The sequence below is a fragment of the Maniola jurtina genome, chromosome 17 (assembly GCF_905333055.1).
Source record: "Maniola jurtina chromosome 17, ilManJurt1.1, whole genome shotgun sequence".
NCBI lineage: Eukaryota > Metazoa > Arthropoda > Insecta > Lepidoptera > Nymphalidae > Maniola > Maniola jurtina.
The window spans coordinates 10,080,788-10,097,494 of NC_060045.1; the positions used below are offsets into that span (position 1 = coordinate 10,080,788).

Here is a 16,707-nt window from a genome sequence, read left to right on the forward strand (position 1 = left end):
AGTTCCCACGGGATTCCCAAAAACCCATCCGCTTAACCGATTTGTATGAAATTTGGTGCCGAAGTAGCTTGCGTCTCTGTAATTGACTTATGCAACTTTTTATCTCGGAAAATCAAAGAATTCCCACGGGATTCCTAAAAACCCATCCGCTTAACCGATTTGTATGAAAGGTACCGAGGTAGCTTGCGATCCTGTAAGTGACATAGGCATTTTATCCCGGAAAATCAAACAGTTCCCACGGGATCTTTAAAATCTAAATCCACGCGGACGAAGTCGCGGGCATCCTCTAGTAATTTATAAAAAGTTAATGCCGTACAAATCTGAAAGTTCATATAGATAAAAAAGTAATAAAAATATGAAATAAATATAATTTACATATATATCGTTTACGGAGCGACGTTCTGTTATGACGTTTAGCATTTGTAGAAATATACCTACACCTGCCTATACTGTACTGTGTGCTAAGTAGTGTGGGTAGTGCGTTTTATACAATGTAAAAGCAAGAAAAACTGTCAACGAAGCAAGGTGTATCATATTCGATAGGATTTATACACCGAAAAGCTGTAATGAAGCTTTCAAAAAGAAAGCTATGAAATTGGAAGCAACGTCGTTTCTCCCTTGTTTCAGGGAGTTAAAACAACATATGAAGAGAAGTACCTACATAGCACAGATTTGGTGTAATGCCTACAAACAAATACCGTCGACCTTGTTACCAATAAGATATGGATGGATGTTCAATGACGGTCGGTACGATTTCGACTGGTTCCACGGCGAGGAATGCCCCCAAAAAGTCAGTGACATAACGGAACCGGATGAGGAATCAGGCGAAGAAATTGATGACGTCATAGGTGAATAAATATATCTTTACATCTTCAATCTGTACGTAAGACTTTAATTTTGACAAAAACTTATTCATGTTTCAGAAAATGATAGAGAAGATAATTCGGACGTCGATGAAGACGTTGACTCCGATAACAACTCAGCGGCTGATTCCGATACTGATTAATTTAAATAAAAACCTTATTTTGTATTATCATCTTTAAATATATCGAATTTATCTAAAAAATAGTTGTTTCATTTTCATCAGCCTAAAAGATATGGACTGCATTAAAATGTACGGCATCATTTTTTCCTAATTCATTTATCTTAATACTATTTAAAACAAGGGGAGAATGAAGAAAATTGCTATATTTTATTAATCTATGAATATTTAAACTTTTGCAATAATTTGAAAAATTTCAGTTTTTGTATTTCTCAATAATTTTTTTTAGAACAGTTTCTTTTGAACGGCAATACTATATAACAATAGTATTTTACACTATCATGTTAAAAAAAAAGTTGCCGTACAGAGTCAAATGATTTTACAGCTTTAAAAATCAAGTATACCATGAAATTAAGATAATTATTGATACACATTCAATTGAACACTAATTTTTTGACGGCATTATTTTTAATAGTACTTTTGAGTGCTAGATAATGTTTTGGAACCAAAGCCGTTCTTTTTCAAATCACCCCCTGGAGCACGGAAAGAGAGGCGGTTGCAACCCTCGATTTTTTCCCCTTGTCGCATGATTTTTGTACGGCGTTGCGGAATAATGGATTAGAGGCTGTATTGAAACAGTATGAAACTAATGCCGTACAGAATGAAATGACCAAATTTACTCCGGAAATTATCAGAAAATCAAAAAATTTACCGACTTTGTGGCGCACCATTTTTTTACGGCACTGCGCGCTTTCTTACTATTTTTCATGGATCTATCGATGGTAAAAATGCCGTACAAAAATATATGACCAAAATGTACTCACTCTACCTGCACTTTTGAATTCTCACCAGCACTCAGTTGGACAGCTTACAAGTGACGGCATAGTGCTGAATCGTATTATTTTATGCTCTTATATCGTCCTATATACGTCATCTGGTGGTTCATATGACCCATCCATTTTTGTACATGGGCCCGTAGTCTAAAAATATATTTGTAAAGTTTCAGTTCTCGGGCGCCGACGGGTCGCGCTCGGGAAATCGATGTTAAACTACTGCCTTTCAACCCCTTGGCAAAAACACGCAACTCTGCTCGGGAAATTACCACCGCTACCTCGAGCTAGTCTATTTTTGAACCCTTTCTAACATACTTTTATAAGCTTTAAGAGGTCCTTTGTGAGACTGTTTTTCTGTGTTCCATTGTAAGAGTGTTGTGGGACCTTCGAAAGAAGAGTGAATAGGCACCTTCTAGGCAAGTGCGCTCTACCTTAGGCTGCATTATCACCTACTTTGGTGCGATATCTGTACTGGTTTGGGATGCTCTTTTCGAATATTCTATTTACAATATTATGCCAATGTATAAGTAAAGTTGCGCATTGTTGGAGCAAGTTGGAGTGGAGTCAAATCCACTCAGTAACCCCCGACCCAAAAAGAGGGGTGTTATAAGTTTGACGTGTGTATCTGTGTATCTATGTATCTGTCTGTGGCATCGTAGCTCCTAAACTAAGGAACCGATTTTAATTTCGTTTTTTTTTTTTGTTTGAAAGGTGGCTTGACCGAGAGTGTTCTTAGCTATAATCCAAGAAAATCGGTTCAACCGTTTGAAAGTTATCAGCTCTTTTCTAGTTATTGTAACTTTCATTTGTCGGGGGTGTTATAAATTTTTAATTTACACTTGTTTTTATTATATTATCGAAAAATTAGGGATCCCTACGAAAATTGTAGTAAGCTTTCCGCGCGAAGCCGAGGCAGGCCGCTAGTATTTTACATACAGGGTTAAAAAAGGATCCTTTTTCACGTGTAACAGCTTTATCGCCATTAAACATGAATAGGCCAAGGGAATACGTATGAAATGCTGAAGGATAACGGGATTAGCCGAATGATCATTTATATAACCGTATCATATGAATTTTTTGCGATGTTATTTCGGAGGGATTTCTATACAAATGCGTTGTTTATATTCCATTCCACAAGGTCGCTTTTTTGATTGAATCAATATGAACTAAGCTACATTAATCTTGGAATCGTGTATTGATTACTTGTGACGAGCACAGATGTATTAATCTTCAGTGGTGACGAGAATAGCTAAACATTTAATTGCAATGTCCCGGCCACATTAACGGCCGCGATGTTTAATGGCATTTCCCCATAAACGTAGATGTATCCACGGTCAACGTACAACGGCATTCACAGTGCCGTTGGCGTTAGACGATTTTAACCCCAATTCAATTGGCATTAGACGTTAACCGTTCAAGTGTGGCCACTCAGTTTAACGCGTTGATTATCGTGATAATTATGGCGTTTTTGGGCATTGACGTTAACTTTAATGTAGCCGCAACATAAGAAAGAAGTAAGAAACATCGGCCGGTCATTTACTCCCAGTGACCGCTCATATATCCATCTCCGTCCATCCTTTCATCGAAATGCATCGTAAACAAACCGAGGGACGAACTAAGGAGTCACAAATTGCAAGAAAACGTCTATAAATTGCGGCAACGTAGCTCTCCCTCGAGATTCGAGACCTATTCGATACACGTACCTACTTACCTATTTTCTGTTAACGTCTTTACGGCGTTTTCCATATTACCTGATCTGATATGAAGAAAATTGGAGTTTACTTCTGGTGTTTCACGTATGTGTGCAGATGCTAAATTGTCATAAACGGGCAGTTTGAACAGTTGATAGTTGAACAAAGTACACACGTGCAGTCTTAGTGAACTGCTCGAGCAGTCGTCTCCTGCTTAGGCGGTCCTACTTCAAGTTACCCATGTATGGCCGCAGTTAGTGTAACGGTTTTAGTATTTGTTTTTTATCATTTCTCATATTTGTCCTAGTTATTTAAGTAATTACTTTGACACGCTATACATTACCTACGTATCGGTGGGTTTAAATTTCGAGCAATACCAAAGCAGATTCAGGTTAAAGTCCGATACGCTCTATTACGAAGAAGGAGCCAGATATACCTATAGCTCTCGAACAGAATTTGTGGTTTTAATTCCGTCTAGATGATAAAGAAACGTGATTCGATTCGTATTATAATCGTACGAAGCTACAGACAATTTACCTTGAAAGGGCAAGATCCCTATCACTTCCCATTAGTTTCCGCACAAACGATTCGAATTAACCTTCAAAGAAATGTACGATCGGTATAATATCGGAGGTCGAATCAAAGACATTGGCTTTGGCATAGGAATGAGGCTGTCAACTGATTGCCGCGCGCGCTGCGTATTGGGACGCTAGTAGGGTACAATCGGGAATTCTGGATCGCATAACGTGTTTCTCTTACAATATGTTTCTTGCCTTGAGTACCTTTAAGGCAAGAAGCTATTGCTAACTTTTAGGCAAGCGCGCTCTAACCGAGACCTTATTGTTACTTCTCATTAGCTAAGATTGTATTGCAATAAAACATATTATGATTAATATTTAACGCGCTTGTAATTTTATTTCTATTGCAGTAATAGTAAGTACAAGTACGTAGGATGACTCCTTTAATGTAATTGAAATCCACTGTGTTATTAGTTTTATATTTTTACAAAATACTTTTAATATAATATTCGTAAATATAGCGAATACCAGCTGGACTCACGTGGTTAGTGAAAGTAAGCTCGAATAGTTCCGAACCCATCCGGGGTTCTTAGTAAATTATTGCAAATTCTCTGCGGAAAAGACTGGTATTTTTAATGTATAGAAATAAATTTAAGCACTCACGCACGCTGTGCACGGGAGCCACGTACTTAACGTGCACAGCAGTCGGTTGTTGTCCTTAAACGCCCGCATTCCCGCTTCCTTTATTGAGGTTAGACGGTTAGGCTCCACTTCTGGAATCTCAATTATGGAATGACTTTTTATTGGTTATAACCTTTGATCTTAATCTGCGACTACCAATTTAGTTTCGGCTGAGGTTTTTTTAAGACTTTGTTTACATTTGTTTTTATTAATTTTGATAGACTGATTTATCAGGTTGTTATTATATAAACATGTGCAAAGGTTCGACTTGGTTAGTACAAATGTAATAGATAATGTATGTTATATAATCATGAAATATGTAATTTCACTAAGAACGAATTTTGTGTTCTGTACGTACTCGTAGATGTAAGTGTAGCAGCAAGCTATGTGTAGCACGTGTGGAAGTGTAGCAGCAATGTAATGTGTAGAACAGAAATGTGTAGCAGCGATAGAATATGTAGCGCGGACGTCAGAAATGTGTAGCACGTACGGAAGTGTAGCAGCATTGTAATGTGTAGAACGGAAATGTGTAGCAGCGATAGAATATGTAGCACGGACATCAGCAATGTGTAGCACGGACGGAAGTGTAGCAGGGATGGAATGTGTAGCACGGATGAAAGTGTAGGCTGGAAATATGATTTATCAAGATGATCGCACTACGAATTGTAACGTCAGCAACACAATGGCTCCAACTCTTGTGGGTTGTCTCGTAGTATGCGATCGGGGTTACCCCGAATTAACCAGTTTGGAAGTTTAATGTAACTTTTTGTCTTGATTAAAGCTGCTTTATTTAGAGGCAGTTGGGCGCTTGTTGTCATAGACTTCAACATCGCGATCGGCCACTTTCGTTTCCGTTGAGATTATACTGTGATTATACTACGACTATGCCAAACCTGACCTGTTATTAATTAAAAAAATAGTTTATTGAGGTTAGACTGTGTATGTAGCGTAAACATAACGTGCGTTTAAGTGGTTAACCGTTCGATCACGCGATTGTTTAATCAAAATCTATAGCCGTCCGTATACAATAGGATAGGCTTCTGAATAGACCTAAATAGTTCATAAACAAACGTTTTATGTGAGCCTATTATAAAATCCATAGAAAATTTATTACATATTTCTTTACCTACTAGCTGATGCCCGTGATTTCGTCCGTGTAGAGTTAGGTTTTAAAACTCCTGTGGGAACTCTTGGATTTTCCGAGATAAAAAGTAGCCTATGTCACTCTCCAGGTCTTCAACTATACCTACCCATGCAAAAAACTACCTCGATCCGTTGCTCTGTTGTGACGTGATTAAAGAACAAACCAGTAAACCATCAGAGAAACACACTTTTGCAGTTATAATATGGGTAGTGATTAGGCTAAGGAACCAAGCGAAATTCCGAGCACGAAAATCTGCTACAATGTCTCATATTTAAAGGAAATATTAGGGGTTAGTTATTAGTTACCAATAAAAAACCTTAAAAGTATTGATATAAATAAGTCAATGCTCAAAAGTTTATATAAAAGTCAACTCTTACAAATTCTTTACAAAACAAAACCAGATACTCAACAAAAGGCATGCCTTGACAGAAACCTCATACCAACCCTTTGTTTCTACTATAGCTTTGTAAAGACGCCGTTTCAAAACAAACTCCATCCATGTAACACTGTCAATCCCACTACCGCGAGCCAGCTGGCGACCAATGGCATTCGGGCTTTAACGTAAGTTTACATTCAAGACATTTTGCTACACTTAAATACTTGAATACAATACTTTTTGTCGTCCGGACATTTGAGACATACTTTTCAGTCTTCTTCTACTTAAGAGGTCAGAAACAGTTATTAAATGGACAATATGGATATGGAACGCCTTTCCTGCATCAGTTTTCCCCCCGCTTTTAGAAAAGGGACCTTTAAGTCAAGAGTGAATAGGCATTTTCTAGGCAAACGCGCTCCATCTCAGACTGCAACATTACATGCCAGCAGGTCTGATTGCAGTCAAGCGCTGGTCTATAAATGAAAAAAAAAAAAAACAAGTCAACTTTGCATCTTGATGGTTCAATTCAATCGCAGCATCTGACTGTCAAGATGCAGTTGTGTCGTGCTCGAAAGAGCCTCAAAGTTCGAACAGGGCCGTAGCCTCATTCGTCCTTAAGTCGATGCTGCTCAAATGGATACTAAGCTTTACAAGGACAGACAGGACACAAATATAATTGTGTCCTGTCCGTGTGTAACAATTTTACGCCGACTTTGAATAACTTTGTTTCTTAACACATTTTTTGGCTGTCACAAGAGAGGTTTTCTTAGCAACCTGTGTGTAAATACCTATTTTTGTGTTGTTTCTTACAGTATGTAGCAACTTTTTGTCGTATGACATGTCGTCAGTGTAAGTGTACGGTAGGCGGACGCATGCGCGCTCGTGGGTGGGCGGTCGATAACTGTGACGTCACGCGCCGCTTTCAACGGCGCCGGCCCGTCGCACCAATCGATGTGCACGTTTTACAGACGTACGGACGTTTAAGTTTTTTTTTTGTTATTATTTCATAAGATATGGAATGCCTTTCTGACATCAGTTTTCGCCTCCACATAGTCATTTTCTAAGCAAGCTTGCTCCATCGGTGCAACATCATATGCCAGCAAGTCTGATTGCAGCCAAACGCTAGTCATAAATAAAAATCGGTTTTGTGCGAGTCCAACTCACATACAAAGGTTCCGTACCATTGTACAAAATATACCTATCACTTTTATGTAGAACACTGCAAGTTAATGACCAACTGCGCCATTTAGTAAATAATTTTTTCGTGAACACAGTTTAATTTTTTTTTTATGTAACCACAAATAATAAATAACCAAGCTGCCTAATTTCATGATTATAGGTCAACGCGACGTACTCTATAGGTTAAAGACGGTTAGACAGACAGACAGGCAACAAAGTGATCCTATAGGGGTTCCTTTTTTCCTTTTGAGGTACGGAACCCTAAAAACTGCCTGACCCACCCCGGTGGAATTTCGGAGAAACCTTTTAGTAAGCGTCTACGTTATAAAGACAACCTACGTGCTAAATATCTAGTTTTTAAACCCAACGGTTTGAGCTATGCGTGAAGAAATGTCAGTCAGTAAGTTTATCCCTATATGTTTAGATTAACTTATATCTGCGTGGTTTTTGTGCTTTCATCTGTAATATTCACAAAAGTGATCTGTGTTTCATACATGCAATACCTCTCACAAACTGTTCTCTATTTTATTTTTAAAAACCACAAAATTATTTTTTTGGACATATATGAATTAATTCGAACGTATTGTTTTACTAAATAAGTACATAATATAATATTTAAGAGACACACAGATACATTTTCCTCTTTCTGTAGATTTGACCTCGTGACCAAAAAAATACAAATTTCAAAAGGTCGTAGCAAACGTAGCGCAGCTTTCCACTTTCGTAGCATATGTCGTAGCACACCTACGTAAATGGATTTATCACGTCCCGTGTGCTTAGTATGAGATTGTACTTCTCACCAACGTTGGTAGAATTCGAGGGTCGAAACACAAACGCCAAAGTAAAATGGACCTGAAAATGCTTGTTTTCAAGTCAAAAATTCTATATCACTGATTTTAATTTTGCAACGCGTTCGCTTGTAACGCTGGCTAAAGATAAAGATGGATAAAGCGTTGGGTATAGACAAACTTGAGCTTTGAAACAAGTTGGTTAAGGTTATGTTTTTAATGCTGTAAAGTTTTTCGGCGCCGAAACGTTGCTAAGTTATAAAATCTCATACTAAGTATGCCGATCGGGAATATTTTACTTGTCCCGCTCGATTAATTTCGCTGAGACTTTCAACCCTACCGTTACCACTCACACGAATCGTGTGTGAACAGGCCGGTATCCCGGTAGTAGTACTAACACCCAAATAAATCAGTTCGCTTGTATGGGTTGTCGGGGATTGATGGAAGATAATATTTATTAAATGTCGTACATAATTTTAAACATTTTATTAGCAAAATCCTAGTTTTTTTTTTGCTCTATCGTCTGGCTTTACAAAGATTAGCCAATGTCAAGTTTGTAGTTATTTGTAACAAGTTAGGGAAACTATACAAGTATAGACCCCGTCTGTGCTGGCGCTCGCCGACACACGCACGGCACCCCGCTTAGAGCTTTAACAAAAAAAAACACTCCATAAAGGCAGAGCACGCCCGCCAGCCAACACCAACACAGACGAAGTCCCCAATCCTAGTTGTACATTAAATCAATATATTAGGGATGTAATTTGAAATCTTCATGAGCCTTTGGGGAGTAAAAGTTTTTCTAATGGCTGGTAGGCTTCATTCACGATTGATGTTATGTCCTGTCCCGGTTGATCATATTGTGACATCCACACAGATCCCGGATTGCCTTCGCGAAACATCTTCAGAAAGGCTTCTACGGCAGAGTCAATACTGAAAATGAATTTAATTTTTACTTTTAGGGTTCCACAGTTAAACAAAGTTAAAATATGATTTAATTTTTAAAAACTTTTAGACTACAGCTTTTTTTACTAATTACTAGCTGATGCCCGCGACTTCATGCGCGTGGATTTAAATTTTTAATCTCTAACTCTTTGATTTGCCTAAGGGATAAAAAGTAACCTGTGTGTTAAGTCAAGGTATAAGGAACATTTTTCAGCCAAGTCCGTCTAGTAATTTTCGCGTGTTGTTACTCAAACATTCACACATACACATACTCGTACAAACTTTCGCCTTTTTAATATTAGTGTGATTATGAATAGTTGTTTATTTACCTTTGAAAAGGAGGATTAGAATTTCTAGTAAAAAACAGATTAATGAATTTTGGATCAAAAAACCTCGATGCAAGGTTACTCATGAGTGCTGTAGCTGTTGGTCCAAAACTTATCGTCAATATTCGAACTCCGGTCGCGTCGTAGAATTCAGGAGACTGCAAAGTAGAAGAAAAATATTTAAAAAATTCGGCCAAGTGCGAATCGGACTCACACACGAAGGGTTCTGTACCATCGTACAAGAATCACCTAATACTTTTTGATTTTTTGTATTTCCATGGCGGCCATTTTGAAATTTTTCTCTCAATTCTCTTTTCTATCTTATAAATATTTCTTTCTCTGTCTTATAATATAAAATGTTGCCGCCTCCAGCCTGCGCCACCGTGGGTAGCTATACATAATATTATGTATATCTCGGGTAATTTGACCAAGTAAGCTCGGTGGCTATAGTAACGCTTGCTTACCGAAATGCATCTGCTGAAGTGTAGTACAGCAGCCTTAGATCCACTGTACACCGGTAGATGCTGCATCCTAACTACGGCAGTAACAGACGCAATGTTGATAATGGTACCGCCTGATCCGCCCTCATCTTTGCGCATATGTCCTATGCCTTTCCTCGTGAATGAGACCACACCTTGCTGAAATCATTAATAGTGGAGTATAAAGAGTATTTTTAGAGAAGTTTTCCTAGCGCGCTCCCCAGCGCTGTCTAGAGTCTAGACCAACGTAGTTTGGTTCTAATTTGGATACTAATCAATCAAACTTAGTGAAATTATGTAGACACATCTTAGAAACTAATATCTGTATCTGTGGTTTGTCAGATTTCTGCAAAAATGTCTAGTTTTAAAGTTACAAGGGTTTCAAGATTTGTAAAATCCTTGTAAATCCTTGAATATGTGTTACTTTGAACTGGTAAACCACTGAAACATTATTCGATCCTAGAAAGTATCTGCAAAATTTCATTGCACTATGCAATTAAGAGACCGAAAATCAATGAGCTTTCCGGGATTTTCAAAAATTTAAATCTACACGGATCAAGCCGCGGGCATTATCTAGTTATTGTATATGTTTTTGTACCAATATTTGAGGGAATTAATTCATCTTTATCTTGGAATTTATCAGGTCCCCTTAATTATACTCCTTGCCGATAGCATGATAAAGTTTCGTTCATTCAATTAGTATGTTTTTATTACTATACTATATTAATACTTGTAATATTAATAATCTTGGAGTATTTAACTTATTGTGTAGAGTATAATATGGTAGAGATCGAGAATAAGGTGGTATCGCTTATTGGGTTAAAGGCTTGTATTTTTTTGTTGAAGGAGAATAATGTCTTTGTTATTAGAAAAAAAATTAAATCATCTTGGAAGAATTATCTTCTTCACACTTCTTGTTTACATTGGTGGAGGCACCTGAGTAATGATAAAATGGTGTACCTACCTACGGCTTAAACGTTTGATTTCAGAATGTCTTGAAAATGATTAATTCACGATTTTGTGCGATGAGATCATGATTTCGTTGGACAATAATTTAATTTTTATCAGTTTTCTCACCCAATTGACATCAGAAGCTGTCCTCCATGCATCTATGGAATCATTCATGATACCTGCATTGTTAATAATAACATCTATCCTTTTGAATGCAGTCAGCACTTCTTGAAAGCTATTTTTGATTTCTTCTTCTTTGCTGACATCACATTTGATAAAGATCACTTTATTTTTATAAGTTTCATTTAGTTTGTCTGCATAAAGTTTACCCACTTCAGAAACGTCTAGTATGGCTATATTCTAAAAATATGTATATTAATCCGTAAGTCCGTAAGTTAAAAATATCAATATAAACAGCGAACAACCCACAGACAGGTTGTCTACCAAGTTATCATGTAAGGGTTCCTTTTATCTTTTTGAGGAAAGGAACACTAAAAACTGATGGACGTTGGGGTCCCAAGGTGTTTCCATACATGTCCAATGGTTTTGATTTGAATTTCCCTATAATGTCCTAGTTATAAAAACACACTGTATATTATCTATTTATAAAAGCTTTACCTCTGCTCCGAATTTTAGGAATGCTTCAGCATACGCTGCCCCTAGTCCAGAGGCGCCTCCAGTAATCAACACGTTTTTACCTTCAATTTTTCCTTCTTTTGCCATATTTACTTTCTTTTCTGTGTTTTTGTTTAGCAAATGAGAACTGTGTGATAAGGTATCTTTAAATGTGGCGGTTTTATAAATACTCTGTTATCTTTTGCATCGTCTGATAATTTCTTATTGCACTTATTTGGTCTAAAATAAGAATTTATACCTACCTATTCTATTGTAATTTTTGTAAATGATATAGGATTATTTTAGAGTGAAATAAATACGAGTAAAAATATAAAATTGTAAAGAAATTGTCTCGGTTAGTTACATATTATTAATATTTGGGATTTGGTAAAAAAACTAATAGATTGATTTTTAATATTCGCTAATTCGATGTGTATGGAAATCGTTAGTCTTATTTTTTTACGATTCTAATAGGCACGAAAATACGAAAAACTCAAAAACGGCGTTTGCAATGCAAAATCTAGAAAAGACTACGTTCCATGTTTTTTATACGTTGTTCAAAACGCAAATACGAAGATTCGGTTATAATCATAATATAATTTTAAATATCAATAGATTACCAGTATATTTATTTATATTTCATTTTAAATACACTAATATTACACTGGGTGTCATTACAGATAAGACAAACTACCCAATAATTAAACTTTCCACTGGGCGCTCAGGTTGCCATGATATTTTATTTATTTATTGATTTAGTACTAAAATTACTACCATAATCTATTACGAGGAATGTTACTAACACACAAACTTACATAGATCTATTGCAAACTTGAAACTTAATTCTATGGACCTACTCTGAAATAAAAGATTAAGTATTTATTTATTTTACAAACAGGAACTATTTTCAAAATAGAAAAGCTCTTTTTCATGTTTATGTAGTTGTTAGCTTACTTACTAAGGTCAGTTTGATGACATATGACTGATACTTTTACCCAAATTTTATACGAATGAAATGAATGAATGAAATTATTTTATAGAAATGATGATGAATGATTTATATTTTTATATAAAAACCTTCCTGATGCAATGTTAAAAAAACGAAAAAAAAACTGACTAGGAGTCTTAAATGATGGAAAAAAAGCGCACTGGAATACACTTAAAAAATGAGAGAAAATACAATAAGCTTATATTATTTTATTTTCTATTATTTAGAAATCTGGGTAGCATCAGTTATTTCGCTAGGTAGCGTGAGTTTCTCTAATGGCTTGTAGGCTTCGTCCAAAATTGCTGTTATATCCTGTCCCGGCTCGTTGAATTGTGACAACCACACTGATCCGGGTTTACCTTCGAGGAACATTTTCAGAACGGCTTTTACTGCAGAGTCAACGCTGAAAGATTTAAATTAAGTTCAACTTTATGTTGCGGTGATCCACTAAATCTGACAAGTAAATGCCGATTTTTCTGGTCTGGTCTGGTGGGAGGCTTCGGCCGTGGCTAGTTAGCAGCCTATTGGCAAAGCCATGCCGCCAAGCGATTTAGCGTATGATGCCGTGTAGAAACCAAAGGAGTATGGGTTTAATGAAAACTGCCATACCCCTTCTAGGTTAGCCCGCTTCCATGTTAGACTGTATCATCACTTACCACCAGGTGAAATTGAAGGGTTAACTTGTATCTGAATAATATATTTTTTAAGTGGCTCGCGTGCATTTTGTACAAGTCACGGCGTGCACATGCTTGTGAGTTTTTGAGAGTGAGTACTGAGTACAAATATTACGATGTACACGTGACCTATGCGTACACAGTGACAGTGACGCGTCCATAGGAGTCCGATGCGTGTTGTGTGCACGGAACGTGCGCTTGCGCAGGTGTGTATCCACATTTAAATAAACAGGCATAATTTTAGAGTTTATCCGACAGATAGAATATTGAATTTTTCAATCAAAGATAGGATTTATTAGGCAAATAACTCCTTTATTCTTAGAATAATAATCTATTTGTTACTTTGATCCTTAGATCGAGAAAATAATATTGTGTCCATGAGATAATTGACAATTGAAAAATAGACAATGAAACAATAAAAAGTATCAGACCTCCATTATGAGCATTGAAAAATCAGCACTAAAGAAGATATTAAGAAGCTAATAGTATTGATTTACCTTTGTTCTTGGAGTGGAGAGGTCGGGTTTAGCATGTTTGTAAACTTTTGCTCAATAAACCGGGATTGAAGGTTGTTTAAAAGTGGTGTAGATGTTGCTCCAAAACATATCGTCAGTATGCGAACACCAGTGTTAGCGTAGAATTCAGGTGACTGAAATTAAAATAATCTCGTCATCTATTGAATGGTATATACAAGATCATCATGGCTAACCCGTTGCCGGCCCATTATTGAACTTGGGTCTCCTCTCAGAATAAGAAGGGTTTGTCCATAGTCTGCCACGCTCGCTCAGTGTGAATTGGCAGACTTCAGAAAATTATGGAAAACTTTCAGTCATGCGGATTTCCTCACGATATTTTCCTTTACCGTTAAAGCAATTGTGATATTTAATTGCTTGAAACGCACATACTTGACTCCGAAAAATTTGAATTTTATATATTAAAAAAAGAAAATTCTCCATCATGTTCTCAAAGGTTTGTAAAGTCTGCTAATCCGCACTTAGCCAGTGTGGTAGATCTAAACCCCTGACAGAAAACCGGCTTAGTCATCCCGATGGATTGATGATGATGATAATTTTTAAGGTACCTATGTTTTTTTTTGTTCGTAATGTTATAGTACTGTCCTACGATTCTTACAGGGAGTCCTAATGCGACAATGTACGCTAAGCTAACTTATACTTGCTAAAAATTTGAATTTGCTGGGATTGCTTACCGAAATGCTTCTGCCGAAATGTAATACAGCCGCTTTAGACGCACAGTATACGGGTAGAAAGTCCGCTTTTACGATGGCAGCAACCGAAGAAACGTTGATAATGGTGCCGCCAGATCCACCTTCAACTATACGCATGTGCCCTATGCCTTTCCTTGTGAATGAGACAAGGCCTTGCTGAAACCATGGGGCAGATTTTAATAGAGTTTATAAATTAAAATTCTGATCTGGTCTGGTAGGAGGCTGCGGCCGTGGCTAGTTACCACCCTACCGGCAAAGCCGTACCGCCTAGCATTTTAGCGTTTCGCTTCGATGCCGTGTAGAAACCAAAGGGGTATGGGTTTAGTAAAAACTGCTATATCCCATCTAGGTCAGCCCGCTTCCATCTTATACTGCATCGTCACTTACCACTAGGTGATATTGCAGTCAAGGGTTAATTTGTATCTAAATAAAAAAACCGATTCTGAGACAAATACGTTTTGGGCAAGCCGGTGTTCCGGTGTCGGTGGTGTCTTAGAGAATTTAATTTGTTTTTTAAAATTTTTATTTGAAAAGAAAAGCTAAAAGAAGTAAGTAGATAAAAAGAAATGTGTAGCCAAGCACAAGTTACAAGAAGCGTAAAAAAATACTTACAAGTACATAAATTAAGTCATCTAAGTTATATAAAAATGCTTATAGTAAAGAAGACCTTGTTTCAAGAAGAAACCTTGAAAAACAAGTTGAATGATTGGTCCGCAAATCTGCTCAATTCGAGCTTTTTAAAAATTCAGTGGCCAAAATTCTACGCAGGGAGGAGCTACTTATACAAAAGAGAACTATGTAATATAGAAGCAGGCGTTATTTTGCGGAAGTCCATGATATACAAGGAACCAAAAGCTTAATTTGCTATAATCCGCTAATCCAAACAATCTGTATGGCGCAACATGCAGCATGCGACATGCACCGCCCGCTTTCTCACTGATAAACATGCAGGAAAAGCCCGCCACTAAGCAAGCAATACGCACCACCACCACGCAGCACCACACAGATCCCAAAACCACTCGACGCACGTTTCGCCCTGACACCGAAGCATCCTCAGATGTAGACCTTACAATGCCTAATGGCAAAGTCCTTTTGTAATTGGTATTGTTATTACTCAATTTGTTGAGAATGTATAAAGAAGATTTAACAAAGACGTGTTTATATACCCAGTTGACATCCGAAGCTGTTCTCCACGCATCTGTTGAATCATCCATGATCCCGGCGTTGTTGATTAAGACGTCTATTCTTTTGAATGCATTCAATACATCTTGGAAGCAATTTTTGATTTCCTCTTCCTTGCTTACATCACATTTGATGAAGATCACTTTGTTTTTGTACGTCTTATTAAGTTTTTCTGCGTAATCATTGCCGATTTTTTCAGCAACATCTAGTATGGCTAATTTCTAACAACATCAACGTGAAATTAAGTTAGTTATTAGTATGTTCTAAAAATAACTATTTGAGAAGAATAAGCATACACATTTAAGATGAACAAGACGTGGAAACTCGTCGATTTTCCGGGATAAAGTGTAGCCTATGTCACAAAATGCATAATACTTAGTATAGTTATGTTAATTCAGGGTAGACGCTATTTCCATTCCTTTCTGTCAAATCGGTTCAGTTATTATGGCGTGAAGGGGTTCGGAAGTAATGATTTCATAAAAACTGTGTGTATAATGCGTACAAATTGAGATCTCACTCGCAATTTTAACTTTATGTCAACTGTAATGTCAAAAATACGATTTTAGTCCTTATTTTAAAGGTGAACCGTACTTTTGACATAACAGTTGATACATAGAGTTATAATGGTGAGTGAGTTCTTATTTTATACGGACTATAAGTAAGTATAGTTTCATTTAGATTACAAACCTAGATATACTCACTTCTGCTCCGGATTTTAGAAAAGCTTCAGCATACGCTGCTCCTAATCCTGAAGCTCCCCCAGTTATTAGTATGTTTTTTCCTTCAATTTTCCACTCTTGCGCCATGGTTTCTTAGTATATTATATATTTAATATGTTACAACTTAATTGTAATCCTTTATCTGACTTATGTACTCGTAGTCTTTAATAATTTTATTTTAGTGGTAATTTTACAATGTTGTTCGCGGAACACGTTCGCCATTTGTTGCTTTGTTAACTACATAATATTTCAACCATGTTTAAACTCATTTAATGTTATCAGGTTATCAGTTAATCAGGCCAAATTGAGGCCAAGAATCCCACCATGTTTTATGTATGGTTTCGTCATTTTACAAATAAAAGATGATAAAACGACTTGAAGTGTTATTTTAGTTTTATTTTTCTTAAGATATCG

The 16,707-nt window shown here is 36.8% G+C and overlaps 3 protein-coding genes across 20 annotated transcripts in view; 1 reads left to right on the plus strand and 2 right to left on the minus strand.

Moving 5' to 3' along the window:
- The window catches only part of LOC123873790 (kinesin-like protein unc-104), a 114,468-nt gene that overhangs the window by 16,560 nt on the left and 81,201 nt on the right, over positions 1-16,707 (plus strand). The gene's annotated exons all lie outside the window — the stretch shown is intronic.
- LOC123873800 (15-hydroxyprostaglandin dehydrogenase [NAD(+)]-like) lies at positions 9,408-11,647 on the minus strand. The gene is made up of 4 exons (XM_045918860.1): positions 11,509-11,647; positions 11,017-11,250; positions 9,925-10,098; positions 9,408-9,618 (listed from the first exon to the last, which is right to left on the minus strand). Exons 1-4 carry the CDS (start codon positions 11,611-11,613, stop codon positions 9,460-9,462), a joined length of 672 nt encoding a protein of 223 aa, XP_045774816.1. The 5' UTR covers positions 11,614-11,647; the 3' UTR covers positions 9,408-9,459.
- LOC123873797 (15-hydroxyprostaglandin dehydrogenase [NAD(+)]-like) lies at positions 12,690-16,571 on the minus strand. Its single transcript, XM_045918858.1, has 5 exons — positions 16,276-16,571; positions 15,559-15,795; positions 14,375-14,548; positions 13,665-13,816; positions 12,690-12,896 (listed from the first exon to the last, which is right to left on the minus strand). The coding sequence occupies exons 1-5, from the start codon at positions 16,378-16,380 to the stop codon at positions 12,713-12,715; spliced, it is 852 nt and encodes a 283-aa protein (XP_045774814.1). The 5' UTR covers positions 16,381-16,571; the 3' UTR covers positions 12,690-12,712.

Coding starts and splice junctions, on each gene's coding strand:
- LOC123873800 (XM_045918860.1), bottom strand. CDS start 11,613: ATGGCAAAAGAAGGAAAAATTGAAGGTAAAAACGTGTTGATTACTGGA. Junction 10,099..11,016: donor CAGCTTCTGATGTCAATTGG/GTGAGAAAACTG, acceptor TAATGATTTCAG/CAAGGTGTGGTCTCATTCAC. Junction 9,619..9,924: donor ACTTCAGCAGATGCATTTCG/GTAAGCAAGCGT, acceptor TCTACTTTGCAG/TCTCCTGAATTCTACGACGC.
- LOC123873797 (XM_045918858.1), bottom strand. CDS start 16,380: ATGGCGCAAGAGTGGAAAATTGAAGGAAAAAACATACTAATAACTGGG. Junction 15,796..16,275: donor TTCTAAAATCCGGAGCAGAA/GTGAGTATATCT, acceptor TGATGTTGTTAG/AAATTAGCCATACTAGATGT. Junction 13,817..14,374: donor ATTTCGGCAGAAGCATTTCG/GTAAGCAATCCC, acceptor TTTTAATTTCAG/TCACCTGAATTCTACGCTAA.